The 13,940-nt window shown below is 44.5% G+C and overlaps 2 protein-coding genes across 6 annotated transcripts; both read right to left on the reverse strand.

The window, feature by feature from the left end:
* Nucleotides 1–2,136: 2,136 nt before the first annotated feature.
* Nucleotides 2,137–7,334, reverse strand: gtf3c6 (general transcription factor IIIC, polypeptide 6, alpha). Of its 2 annotated transcripts, XR_004763635.1 has the most exons (8): nucleotides 7,177–7,334; nucleotides 6,570–6,650; nucleotides 6,349–6,412; nucleotides 5,874–5,918; nucleotides 5,395–5,505; nucleotides 4,749–5,096; nucleotides 3,825–4,126; nucleotides 2,137–2,810 (listed from the first exon to the last, which is right to left on the reverse strand). XR_004763635.1 is itself a non-coding variant. In XM_035401807.1 (7 exons), exons 1-6 carry the CDS (start codon nucleotides 7,198–7,200, stop codon nucleotides 4,789–4,791), a joined length of 633 nt encoding a protein of 210 aa, XP_035257698.1. In that variant the 5' UTR covers nucleotides 7,201–7,334; the 3' UTR covers nucleotides 2,137–2,810; nucleotides 4,749–4,788. The 2 variants fall into 2 exon arrangements, 1 of the variants encoding a protein (XP_035257698.1); XM_035401807.1 differs by lacking the exon at nucleotides 3,825–4,126.
* A 349-nt stretch (nucleotides 7,335–7,683) lies between these two features.
* On the reverse strand, nucleotides 7,684–13,903 carry gcc1 (GRIP and coiled-coil domain containing 1). 4 transcript variants are annotated; one of them, XM_035401554.1, is made up of 3 exons: nucleotides 13,694–13,903; nucleotides 11,767–12,874; nucleotides 7,684–11,088 (listed from the first exon to the last, which is right to left on the reverse strand). In XM_035401554.1, exons 2-3 carry the CDS (start codon nucleotides 12,829–12,831, stop codon nucleotides 9,796–9,798), a joined length of 2,358 nt encoding a protein of 785 aa, XP_035257445.1. In that variant the 5' UTR covers nucleotides 12,832–12,874; nucleotides 13,694–13,903; the 3' UTR covers nucleotides 7,684–9,795. The 4 variants fall into 4 exon arrangements, with proteins under 4 accessions (XP_035257445.1, XP_035257444.1, XP_035257442.1 ...); XM_035401553.1 differs by having other exon boundaries at nucleotides 13,594–13,696; XM_035401551.1 differs by lacking the exon at nucleotides 13,694–13,903 and adding an exon at nucleotides 13,538–13,673.
* Nucleotides 13,904–13,940: the final 37 nt, after the last annotated feature.

Consider the following 13,940-nt stretch of genomic DNA (forward strand, 5'->3'; position numbering starts at 1 on the left):
TCAATACGCCGTAAAACTACAGCCCCTTTGCCACCACAAGATTGGTCCACTTCAGTGCAAAAGAAATTGTTCGATTGGATGGAAAGCGCCACGTCTGCAAACCAAGGGAGCATTGAAGGGTCCTTAGCGCAACGTCGTCTTGCCAGATAAGGAGAAACCCGCTTCTGTGGGGGAATAAAACTGACGATTTTTGTTGTCACCTGTGTTTTCCTGAAAGTTTGCTGCTTGCAAGCTTCTTACAGAGTTTAGACATTTATAGACCTAGCTTTAAGGAAAATTTCAGGGAAAAAATGCAATGCAACAATTTGCCATATTAAATCTTCAATGAGTTTTGTGACATTTAAAACACGCCTTTACTCTAGCGAGCACCCTGATATGCATAGCATTATCTATTTAAATGGTTACCATCCCTAAGGATCACTTGCTGTTTTGTGACATTTAAAACACGCCTTTACTTTAGCGAGCACCCTGATATGCATAGCATTATCTATTTTAATGGTTACCATGCCTAAGGATCACTTGCTGAATTCCATTGCATGCTTACCAGGGGGATTTCATGTACACGTCTGGCAACCCTGCACACAATGGCGCAAACTTCAAACCTTAGCGGAGGACTATAAAAGCACTCTGTCTAGAAGGCAGTTAAACATGAGGAATGCCAACAATAATCTAGATTATTTACCCACAATGTAAATGTTGACATTTACGGTAAATTCACAAAGTTAAAAAGCACAACACATATCCCATTACCAAACTGGATACACTAGTTGGGAGATTAAAATTTCAGGAAAGATGTACCATTGTCTTCTACTGAAAACATTAAAAGTACACTATGTAACAATTAGTTTCCAAAGTAATCCAGGTTATCAGATGTGAGTTTTATTTAAGTAAAACGGTTTGATCAAATATCTCTTGGTGTGTAATCTTAGTCATTCAGTACAAATATTTGCATATTAAATTAATTCTGTGTTCTTTGTAAGTGCTGTTCATCTCTCTGAAGCACTTGCATAAAAGTCCTGCTTGAATATCTCCAATAACACCAGTGGGTAGGCCAGTACTTGAGACTGGTGATAAGTCTTTCATGAAGATCATGCACATTCTCCATGAAGCCTAAAAACCATTATTCAGGAAAACAAATACAATTTTTCTTGCGCGTATGCATTCAAGGTCTAAGCAGCAACTCTTTTTTTTTTGCTTTTAAACAATGTAACTTCTGGATAAATTTGTTCCTTAAAGAACAAAAATGTATCTCCACTGAATACCTTTATCACCGAGAGTGTAACGTAGGGAATGGTTTTTGTTTGACAATTTGTTTCATTAATGGTACAACTACACCAAAAGACCACAAGGTGGTAGTGAAATACAAGCAGGTGCAAACACTGTAGAGGTCCAAAAAGGTAAATATGCACCTATTGTATGTGGCACTCCAGTTTACACTGGCAGGGCATTACCCTTACTGCAGCTACCCTAAAAACAAATATTGTGTACAATAATGTTGATAACTGGCATTGATGAATGTCTGAAACCATGCATCAACTTTGACCGAGTTATCTAAGTGAACAAAATGCTAAATTAAATTTAGATGGTTACATGCTTTGCTGACTATAAATGTATAGCCACTACTGGTGTGAGCAACTGTAAAATATTCAATGCCCAACAGGAATATTTTGCTCTGACAAGCCTGATGATACATGTCTTTAGGTTACCTTGAGCTTTCTTTTGTTTGAGCCACACCAAGTGGCAGGGGTCCAAGCCTGTCGTCATTTCTGGCAGAACCACAAAGCTGTTCCTTATGATACATGGCACGGTAGTAGGAGGTTTCACACAACGACAAATGGGAAAATTTGTTGCAAATTAACCAAATGAGATGTATATTAGTCAAAACAAGGGTCTGCTGACCAAGGTCCTGGAAAGCTGCTGGGTTCTAGAGAACTTTTACTCAGTACTTAAATGATCAATTAATAATAATCAATTAAATCATTATAACCACTACTCTATTTGACCCAAAGACATTAAGTCAATATCACTATTTGACCGCAGCAGTTCAGTTACACGCTTTTAATTTAGGACAAGCCATGCACTGCACCATATAAACATGCCAAAAACACTTTCTGCTGTCATTAATGCACTACACAATTAATTGCAAACAACTGATGTCAACCTTTATTTCTAAAATACACCTTTTAGCCATACAAAAACAAACAAAAAGTTAACAAAATGGGGGGGGACAAGTTCTAGTGCAAATGGTGCTTCATTGCGACGGCAGCCTGTCCGTTAGTCAGTCAGCTGCCCCGAGCCATCAAGAAAATGTCCCATTTCACACTCCCGTGCTTCAGCTGAGGCTTATATCCACATCTTCAGTTGGTTCACAGACTCGTGGTCAAAGTGCAGCATTCCTCATCAGTGGCGGTCCAAAACACAAAGTGGTTTCCGTTGTTCGTGATAGCAAAGCATTTGTTGCGTGAAATCTGTCAGTTCGAAAGCAAAGTATTTTGACCACGGACACGGTTTTGATCGATACCCCCATTGCACTGTGTTCCTTGTCAGATGAATAAAAACGACATTTGAGTCAAATATGCACGAGTCATCTTGGTAATGCTGCTGCAGTGCTTCTCGAACGGATCCCAGAGGAATGTTTTTGTGTCACACCGATGTTTTCCGTTTCGCTGAGATCTTGTCCCCGACAGTACATCAAACCTCCAACGGAGTCTACAAGTGCAATTATCGCAACTACAACAGACAGCAACGTGCCAAGCACGTATATCTTGAGGATCCCGCCCATCGTCACAAAACTGTCCACTGCTGGGTCCCTGTGTGCGATAAAGGAACAGTTGGGAACTACAACATACAACATGGCCGCCACACTGCTCGTGGAGATCTACAGTCCTACAGTTTTCAGTTTTCATTTCAACCCTAATTTAACACAATTTAAACATGTCCCTACTAATTAGCAGCTCAACGAGACACCAGTTGATTACGGTTGGAGTTTTTTTTTTTTTTTTTAAACCTACAGGACCGCAGATCTCCAGGGACAGGCTTCAGCTGCCTTACAGTAACACGGAAGCGCAACTCAAACCACGTTTCAGACCACAGTTTGTGGCATTGTTAGCCGACTTATTCATGGTCGAGAATTACAACACTTGAGAAGTTGCGAGTGCAACCTGACCTCGCTACATATTAAGCGGCCACAACTACATGTATCCGATGAATAGCTATAGTTATAATCGCCATTAAATGTAATCTCACGAGCGATTGTACCGAAATCTTACCTCGATCGTTTTTTGAGGCGAGTCTTCGAGGTTTATGTGGGCTACTTTCTCCCAGAAACGAAAATTATGTCGGTATCGTTTCCGTAACTAGAGGGCTACCAAACTGCATGCGTATGGTTACGGTTTTATGTTCGGCACTTCCTCCTTTAACGGCGACCAATGCTAGTGGCATTGCTCTGAGACTGGGAAATTCCAAACTGTCGTAGACTTTCAAGGAAAGTACCACACTATTACAACACTTGATGCCGATCGGGTATCACATGACGAACATTAATACAATGTCACCGTTCACCCGCTCATATCGTGCACTTCGACGCAAGCTTAGCCCTAAGGAGCGTTAGTTAACTGAAAATGTAACGTTAATAACCGGTCCAGGTCCATGTGTTAAACCGACGTAATTTGAGAAGAACACATTTCCAAGGCATTTAAATATTCGGAATATTCCTGAATCGGAAATTAAGGGCTTTTGGGTGCATTTGGTGGGCTATGAACAGATGAGATAATTTCTATAAATTTACATTTGTCACATCAGCATAGCAAATGTTTTACGCCTACCTGGTGCAGCCGTTTTTAGACAGATTTCGAAGTCGTTTCATATCAGTTGTGCTCAACCTTGAGCGGCTAATTAGAATCAGGTGTGCCAAATTAGTGTTGAAATGAAAACCTGCAGGACTGTAGCTCTCCAGGGAACAGGGATGAGCAGCCCTATTTTAAATAAACCATTTACAGTCTGTAAAGTCCCGATCTTTATTCTTGGTCCTGGGTAGCCTCCGCAGGGTCTGCTGGTCTTAGTTAATCAGCACGGTGGATTACGCAGTCAGCCCACCTCATCTGGTTTCTTGGGTCTGAATTAGTAGCTGATGTCAGGGCGAAAACAAAAACCAGCAGACCCATGGGGACATTTTTAAAGGGAAATAATTTAATACTGATTTTTGAATAATTTTATTTCCCAATTATATAAGGCTTACCTAAACCTACTTCACATACAGATATACGAATGCCTTCGTTTTTATAAAACATGTATAATGAAGTCATTTTTTATGACAAGATATAATTGGTTTCTCCTTTACAGTTTTCTTGTTCACAGGGCACAAATTCAGAGGTGTTCTGGGTTTTACTCAGCGCAGTTATCCAGCTAACTCCATGACCCTGTGTCCTGAAATACCCCCCCAACTTCTGCTCTTAATTATTTGATCAGTCCACCATTTAGTCACTAATATTTTAGACACATTCTTTGATAAGTTCATGAATGACAGCTGAAAACTGTCACTGTGAAACATCCTGGCTAACACAAGATGTCCTCACAACATGACCGCAATGTTTTGTCCACGTTATAACACTACCGCCAGACGGCAGCAATAATGTGAGAAACATTAGCAGGGATCGTATTGCGCTCTGATCTAAACCAGAATAAGTGTATCCAGCTAATCGTCTAATTTAGCCAAGTGTAACAGTGGTAACGAAAACCTGCAAACACACCAGCTCCGCAGGGGTGGAATTTCCCTCCACCTGCATCCTTTTAGTCTCCGGCATCCAAGCCGTCCGCAGGCTCTCGGCAAACCGAGGTTCCCGGATCCAAATCCATCTCGGCGCCTTCGTTACTACGCCCCACCTGCTCCGAGTCGCTGGCCTCTGCGTCCGAATCGGACCCGGGGCTTCGGTTGCCAGTTCCCGATTCGAAAACGGGGCTTCGGTTGCCAGATTCCGACCCCTCCTTCACGCCACGTTTACCGGACTCTGCCGTCACGCTCGGGTCGTGGTCAAAGTTGCAGATCCAGCTTCGTTGGCGCTCCTCTCCGTCGTTCAGCTGTAAAAATTCGATGCCCTCTGAAAGCCAGAAGATCAGTTCGGTCACTCGCAGTCACGCCGTTGCGGCGCAGGGGCGTCCTGAATAAAACCACGGCTGCGCTCCTTGCTTACAGTCGGCAGACCGTTTTCAATGCGCCGTGCTTTTCTCAACCAGCCTTCTGCAAACAGCTGAGCCTGTACTAAAGGTTCAGAGGCTTCCTCCACAGGATTTCACCAGCACCACATCAGGAATCTGAACTGTGAACGCGCTGCTCATAAATAATAAGTGGACGTTATAGGTTATTTACAAAAAAACAAAAAAAATTTCATGACGCACCTGAGCTGGATTCTCCCTCTTTCCTCTCAGAGAGGAAGGTGCGCTGCATCATGAGCTTCTTCACGGTGTGGCACTTGTACTTGAGTTTGGGGCTGGACTCTGCCTCACCGTCTGTAATGGCCCAACATAAGGAAGGCAGGAAAACTTCAGGGCTTCCGTACTTTTTATTTTTTATTTTTTAATCCAGAGAGCTGTTCTATTCAAACAGCAATGTGAAACAAAAAAAATCTGTAATGGTTTTAATTTTAATTTTTTTAATTGAGACTTTTAGCATTTAGAATGTTCTACAAATGGCCTCCTAAGTTTAATTTACTCAATTAAGTCAGAAAAAATAATTTTATATTACGGATTGCTTGCAGTCCTTTTTTACATTGTCACTCAGAGGCAGAAATTTTGAAAACAGGATTAGAATTTCTAAATTTAATAGTGAGGTTGTGATTCGTTTTGCAGTTTCAAAGATGTAGGTGACAAATACTCACTACTGCCACTGCTTTCTTCAAATATCACACAAGTAGCCAGAGCATCTGCCATAAGGAGTGGAAAAATGTTTCATCGTTCAGTGACAATAATCATATCACAGTGCAAACGCTATTGCAGTGTCTGTAAAAAGTTGCTACTATAAGCATTAACCTCGACAACTTGTATCCCAAGGCTAAGGTGTATAAACACATATACACTTACTTGTACATACATACGGATTCAAATGTCTTGCTTGGAGGTTGGTAATTTATAGGTTACCATGACTATACAAAAATACACTGCATGGCGGTCAGCCAAATTGAATCAAGCATTAGACCAAGCCCTGCAATATTAATTTCACACACAGCTTAAACTGTAAACTACAATGGCCCAAACTGCTTCCTAGTGGTCTTGTGGAGATAAAAAATGCAACATCCCTCAGGAAAAGTTATGCTTATGTATAAATAAATTAAGGTATAAATTTCTCACACCTACCTTCATATTCCCCTGCAAATACATAATTTCCCACTTGCATCATAGGTTGTTCGGTGTCTATCCCCTTGGGTCAAATAAAGAAAATGTATTAACAATTAATTTAAGGTCATCCTATTAATCCAGTGTAAGATATTCTGTTCATGTGCGATTTCTAGATTACTTTAGCCACAAAACGGACAAATGACGCAATTGGCTTAAATGATCAGGAAATGATAACTTACCACAACTTTTAATTTCCCCTGACATTTGGTTAGAAAGTCTGAATTTATCATTCCTGACAGCTCGACCACAACGAGCTGCTCCTGATGGGACGGGAAGACAACAAAGATACTTCACATGAGTAAAGAAAGTTTATAAATTAAATGCTATTGTTTAAAGAAAGGTACCACGCTAAATCCAAGCATGTCAATCAATCATCAAATGCATAAAAACAAAGTGACAACTTGTAGTTCTTGAATGTCAGCTAGTTACAGTGTCACCAAGCTACCCCTTTCTGGAGTAAGTTAACTATGTGTATAGCTACTATTCATTCTTATTGAAATTGGCTAGTTTTCTGGCTAGTTAGTAAGCTTAAAAGCATACGATTGTAGCCATTTAGCAAACACGGGACCAACATAGTTAATTACCATGTTACTGCCAATCTAGTGCAACAAAAAATATATACTCAGCGTTTGTACGCAGTTTTAACAAGTAGTTACAGGAATGCTAGCAGCCACTCACTGTGGAACTGCGCTATGTAGGTAGTTAGCTCGCTAGCTAGTTATTATCGAGAGAAACTGGGAATGTATCATAAATTTAGTATCATTATGGCACGAATGCGCCCCTGACCTCTTCTTCCCATTCATCCTCCATGTTGGGGTAAACTTTTTCAGCCTCTTTGACAACAATTCCTTTTTTAATCCTGAAATGAGCGTTTGAAAATATCTAGCTATCACCGTGGGCAGCCATGTCTTTTCAGGTCGGCCGCGCGAAGTCGCACAATGACGAACATCCGGTTTACGATTTTCAAAATAAATGTCACAAAAATAAAATGATTGCACTCTCGATAAAGGCGCAAAGAAGCAAAGAAAGCTGCATAAATAAAATAGGTATTGCCTGCTCAGAAAAAAATGGTAAAATTATATTATTTTACATCAATACAGAGAAAACGATTTTGTTTAAAAGTAATATCTTTCCAGGAGGTATTTCATAATTATTCACACCTCAAATAATTATTTTAAATACAACAAAACCAAACCTGCCCTAATATGTTAAGCTTAAGTGCAGTATCCTAGGACATTGTGGCCTCCTACAGCTTGTTTCACGGGGGTATAAAAATGAAGTAACACACATAAATCCATGCCTGTGTTCCCTGTTTATTATTACAGAATATAAATTATAATTACAGAAATGGCATTACAGTTGATTCCACTGAGTCATTAAGCCACATGAGAACAAAAAAAAATTGTTCAAGACTTGTTTCATAGTTTTCAAAATCTTTATCTTTAAAAAAAGTGTGAATCCGTTGGGAAGGTACTGCACTTTGTTTTTCATGTTAGTATAAACAGCAGGAATAATTTTAATCTGTGATGACTCACCTTTGACATTACGTGCTCCTACGGTTGAGTTGGTGTCCCCAGCAACTGTTGCCCAGCATTGCCATTTAATACAAGCTCACTGACAAACAAATATCTGAACAAGGAGGGGGAAATTTTAACAGCAATCACGGCACGACAGATGTTTTTTATATCCAGACTGTTCTTCAAAAAGAGTTTGATGTCAATTGTGGCCTTATTTGTTAAAAGTATAATTAAAAGTTTGCCCAAACTTTGTTCATGAACAACAAGCTGATAGCACAAAGAACTCTCCACAACTTGAGATAAATTCACAGAATAAGAATTGTATCATTGAGGAAAATACTTTTTAATATCTCCTGAATCAATTCAAAAATCAAAATATACATTTATGCCAATAGCACTGTTAGTATCATCTCTCAGTGGATACTCTGTGTCATTACAATGACATAGTTAAGTAAGGAATATCTGATTAATCCAATATCTGAAGCCAGGAAAACATACGATTATATACAAAACATAATGCAGTTAAACACTTACGCTATGCTCTTTAAAAACCGTAAAACTTCAGGTTGCCTTGCTCTAAATCTGTTCTCATAATAGTATATCCTCCGCTGCTTTTAATATTTTGACGTTATGCAAGTCTTAAAAGGAAGGAGGAAAATATAATTTATAATGTTGATCCCTCATAACACTGAACAATGCTATGTGGAAAAAAAGAAATAACACAGCTGTGATCATTCATTGTGTAAATTAACAACAATTGGACCCGCTATACATGTCATGTGATCTGGCTCAGCTGCGACAAGCAAGGAAAATACTCTTCCCCCAAAAAAGGGGGGGTGGAGTCCCACTGGATCGTGAGAGAGGGTGAGGTGGGTCACAAGATGAGCACAAAAACAAACAAAAAAAAAAAAAAAGTACTGTACATCAGACACTTTCAACTGACAGTCACACTACTCAAATTAAACACTGCGTTAGTTGCACACATCGCACATGTAGCCGTTTCGATACATGTTAAAAACTTTTTCATTGGTCAAAAGTCAGGCTGCATTCTAAAGGGCAGCCTGGACCTCATTAAGTAGATTATTGGCTCAGAAAGTTCTGGAACCACTGTCTGAAGAACCCTTAAAGCATTTCTAGTGAATAAACTGAACTCCAAAATGACTCCCAGCTCAAGTGAGGTCCTCTCTTTCACTAAAACAGTGTTACTGTGCTTTGGCTGAGTGTGACCAGACCAATATTATCTGACTGAGTACAGACTGTTCTGTGTCCACACTTCTTTTCTCATTAAGATTTGGACATGTTGTTAAAGCCCTTTGTGAAAATAAAAATAAAAATACAAATAGAAAAAAAGCTATACAAATAAAAATTGAGTTGAAAGAAGCTGAATAAACAGTAAATTGACCAGATATTTGACAAAATGAGAAACTCAACCATAGAATTACATGCTTTCAGGTGCTGTAACCTCATAAATAAGATTACTGTCCATTTCAGCGGTATTTTGTTGAATAACTTTGTTTTTGTCATCACTGCGCGACAAGTACTTATGTTTGCAATGTCAGTCACACTTTTTATATTCTGTCCTTGACCACAAAATGATCAACTGTAGTGCCAGAAATCCCAATGATAAAAAAATGTATGAAACTGACAGAATTTCCCAGTCCTATAACATATTCAAACCTCTAAAATCCATGAGAAATCAGTTCCCATCATTTCCCAATTACATTTTATTGAGACAAACACCCAAAGTTATGAATTATATGACCATATTTCCGATTCATCTCCAGAATTTATACAAAACTGACTGTATAGTGTGGTCTGAAGTCTGTCTACATCAAAAATGTGCTTTAACTTAGATAAACTATCCTATAATGCCTCGACAAGGTACCCGTTACCTCATCCCAGAAGTCCACCAGCCCTGGGCCTGCAGTTTGATCACAGCCTGTTTCTCTTGGGGGCTGAAGTGTAATATTGTCAGAATGGCAGTCAGTGTCTGCTGGCGCCCCCTGGTGTCCTGGAGGGTGAGGAACCGGTAGACGATGTTCTTCAGGTACTCCAGGTTGGCCCCCTCGCGGTTGGTGTCGCGGGCGTGCTTGTCCAGCTGGTCGCGGAGCTGGGACACCTCCTCGTCGTGGCGCTCGGCGCGGGCGATCAGCTTGTCCTGCAGCTGGTGCACGTCGGCCTCCAGGCGGTGCTTCTGCCTCCTGAGCGCGCTCAGCTCCACCTCCTTGCGGGCCAGCTGCTCGGCGTACAGCAGCAGCGTGGGCTCGTTGGGCCCCGCCAGCTTCAGCGCCATCATTTCCTGGGCGGAGCTCTCCGCGCCGGCGGCGTCGTCGCTGTCGCCGTCGGCGTGCGGTTCGGGCGGGTCGGCCTTGCGCACCAGCGCGGCGGCGCGGAGCCGCTCCAGCTCGCGGTCCTTCTCGGCGAGCAGCGCCAGGGTGCGGTCCCGCTGCTTGTGCAGCTCCTCGTCCAGCCGCAGGGAGCTCTCGCGGTGCTGCGCCTCCAGCCGCTCCAGCTCCTGCCGGTGGCCCTGCTGCAGGAGCAGCGCCTGCTGCTGTCGGGCCTCCAGCTCGGCCCGGTGCCGGGCCTCGGCCTCGTCGCTCTGGATGCGCAGGCCGATGTACTTCTCCTTCAGCTCGGCCAGCTGCTCCCGCTGCTCCTCCAGCTCCCGCGCCGCGCTGCCGTCCTTGGCGCTCTTGTTCTTCAGCACGGCCTGGGCGCGCGTCTTGTAGCGCTCAAACTCCTCCTTCAGCTGCTTCAGCTCCTGCTGGTAGTACAGCGCCGAGGCCTTCTCCCCGTCCGAGGGCTCGTTCTCCCGCCCCAGCTCCGCCTCCCCCAGCTTGTCCCCGTCCAGCGGCTGCTGGGTCCGCTGGGAGGCCAGCAGGAGCAGCCGCTTGACCGTCTCCAGCTTGTCGCGCAGCACGTTGACGTCCAGGCTGGCCTCGTCGATGGTGAGGTCGGCGGTGGAGGCGCGGGCGGAGGCGGCGATGGCCAGCGTCTTGTTCTCGGTGTCCAGCTGCAGGATGCGCTCGCGCAGCCTCTGCGCAGTCTGCTGGTCCTTCAGCTTGGCCCTCTCGCAGGCGCCCACCAGCTCCGACAGCTCCGAAACCCGCTCCTCCAGGCTGGCCACGCGCGTCTCCTCCAGCCGGGCCTGCTCCCGCAGACGCTCCTCCGCCTGCGCAGCCTGCGCAGACACAGGGGGGGCGTGATGTCATTAGGCAAATATTATGCAAAGGCGTGCCGTACATTACCTCTGCAAATATTCTGGCCGGATCTAAAGCCTCCATAAGCAGCCATTATTTTATGCAAACACTTCTCTTCTGTAATGCTCTTATGTAAACGACAGCCTTAAAGCAACAGTCCTTGTGAAGGAAATTTATTTATTCATTTATTTTTCATTCAGTCTTCCTCTCCATTACACTGCAGACACTAAGCCTAGCACACCAGTATATGGATGTGTACATGCAACCAGTGCACAGGAAGCGAATATGCAGCAATTAAACCAGAAAAACAACCTCCAGTTAGATTCGCATGCTTAACCCTTTAAGGTGTGAGGTCACAAATATGTGATTAGAATGTTCTTCACTGAACATTCCAAGGCTGATGTAACAATCACTGCTGGTAACTGAAAGCAACAGAGTTCTAGAACACTGACTTGGTATATGGTAGTAGATTATTTCTTTTTACATCTCAAAAAACCTACTTTTCAAGGGGTAAAAGATTGAGTCAAAGTTAGGCGGAAGCTTCTAAGTTGGGTGATACTGCAGATGCCACTGAAGCACATGCTGTACGCTGCATGTTGCAGGCTGTACGAGGCGTTTCTTAATGAGTAGTCAGTGTGGCTGAAGCAGAGGTGGCCTACCTTCCTCATCTCGTGTTGCAGCTGAAGCTGGAAGTGAGCCCTGAGCTCATCCAGCTCGCGCTGCTGCACCTCCACGCGCGGGTCGGGCCTGCTCCTCTCCTCCTCCGCCGCCTGCAGGCTTCTCCTCATCTCCTCCTTCTCCCTGCACGCCTGCTTCAGGCGCTCCTCGTACTCCGCCCCACGCTCGGCGGCCGCCGCCCTCTCCAGCAGCGCCTCCCTGGCGTCCTCCAGCTGCAGCTCGGTGTCCTGCCTCAGCTCCCGCTCCTCCTGCAGGAGGCGCTGCAGCTCGCGGAGCATGAGGGCGTGGTCGCCCTGCTCCTGCGCGCGCTCGTGCTGCTGGGTGATCACACGGGCCTTGCTCTCGGCCAGCTGCTCCTGCAGGCCCCTCAGCTCCACCTCCTGCCTCTGCCGCTCCTCATCCAGCCTGGCCTGCAGCTCCTCGAACTCCTGCTTCATCTTCCGCTTGTCCGCCTGGAAGGAGGCCTCCATCCTGGACTTCTCCTGCGTGACGGTGGCCAGCGAGCTGGTCAGGGTGGACAGCTGGGCCTTCAGCTGCAGAACCCTGCGGTCCGGCTCCCCTGCGGTCGGCTGCTCACCGCTGCTGGAGCTGATGCCGCTCTCCGAGCCGCTGGCCTCCTCGCTCCTCTGGTAGGCGGCCCCGGCGGCGCCCTCCCCCGTGCCACCGCGGTCCTCCTCCACCAGGTCTCCTTTGGTGCTGCTGCTCGCCACGCTATTGGCCGTGTCGGCGGAGGCGGCGGTGTCGACGCTGTCCGCGCTGTGGACGGAGCACTTGTCCTCGCCGAGGTCGGAGGGGCACCTGTCCAGATCGGGCAGCCCGCCGGGTCGAGCCTCGCCATGCAGGTTCAAGTCCACTTCCTGGGACACAGTCAGAACTTTCAGACTGGCTTCCAGGGCATCCTTTTCCTTCAGCAGGCTTTTGTAGGCCCTGACAACGTCCTTGAATCGGGTCTGGTACTGCACCAGCTGCTTTTTCTGCGACTCTATCGTTTCCAAAAGCTCCTTCTTGCCGGGCCCGCCCCCAAAGTTCATGCCAAACTTCTCCATTGCTTTGCTTCAGCTAACGTTGGCATTCATTTGTCTTCAATATCTGTGCTCAAAACAATTAAGAGTCTTGTCAGTTACAAATGCAATCTGTTGAATGACCATCACAACAAAGGCAACGTTCGCTTGCTAACTGCTTATTCCATGGGCTCCGACATTAGATTTGCGAAGCTATCCATCGTAATATCAGACAAGATGTTTACCTAAATCCTGAGCTTGAACCCACCTGGATACCAAAAGATGAGCATCTTGCAAGACATCTCTACAGCTACAAACATTGCTAGTAAATACATAGGTAACGCCACATATTATTTCTAGACCCAGCTGTATACAACACACCTAAAGTTCACTAGCTAGCAGCACCAATCGTCTGGAAAACGACACGGCTAATGACATCAATCTAGCTAACTAGACCAGTAAAGCAACAGATTATTCGATGCAGATGGCCATCTTATTCACTTAACTTCAATTTGGCAGATATGTTGCTAGCTAGTAGCAAGCAAGTTATTTGCCTTAGATAGCTAACTTAGCAGGTTAACAGTTAGTCACAGTAAGTCAGCTGTTACCTAACGTACGCACTGGAACGACCTAAAAGGCCTGCCGGTGTTGGTAGCTGCCTACATCTTCTTGGCTTAACTCTTGCACATAAAAATCATATGAGTTCCAATGCTTCTCCGAATAAATTGGAGATCGTTGGACAAATTCTTACCCATTTATTTTTAAAATGGATGAGTTCTGAACTTATATTGACGAGCTCGGGCTTACGTGTCCATGACGCTAGTTACTTCCTTGAAACGCCATTACTTCATCAATGCAAATATTTGTTTGTTATTCCAACGTGTCAATAAAGTTTTTTAAGATTTACCGGGCAGTTTTCTTAGGCGGCCATTTTGTGAAGGTCTTTTGACAGCGTTAGATGAGAAAAAATAGGCACGTCACCTTAGCTAACGCTTGGTACCGCAGTTCACTAACAATGAATACAGTTAGCAGCTACCAGAACAAACCCAAAAATAATTATGTCAAATTCAGAAAATAAGGTAGCTCGGCCACATTTCTGTGTCGGCTTCATAACAGTAGGCCAATGGCAGGTGTTACCGTCCAGCAAAAGTTGT

The sequence above is a fragment of the Anguilla anguilla genome, chromosome 19 (genome assembly GCF_013347855.1).
Source record: "Anguilla anguilla isolate fAngAng1 chromosome 19, fAngAng1.pri, whole genome shotgun sequence".
Classification (NCBI taxonomy): domain Eukaryota; kingdom Metazoa; phylum Chordata; class Actinopteri; order Anguilliformes; family Anguillidae; genus Anguilla; species Anguilla anguilla.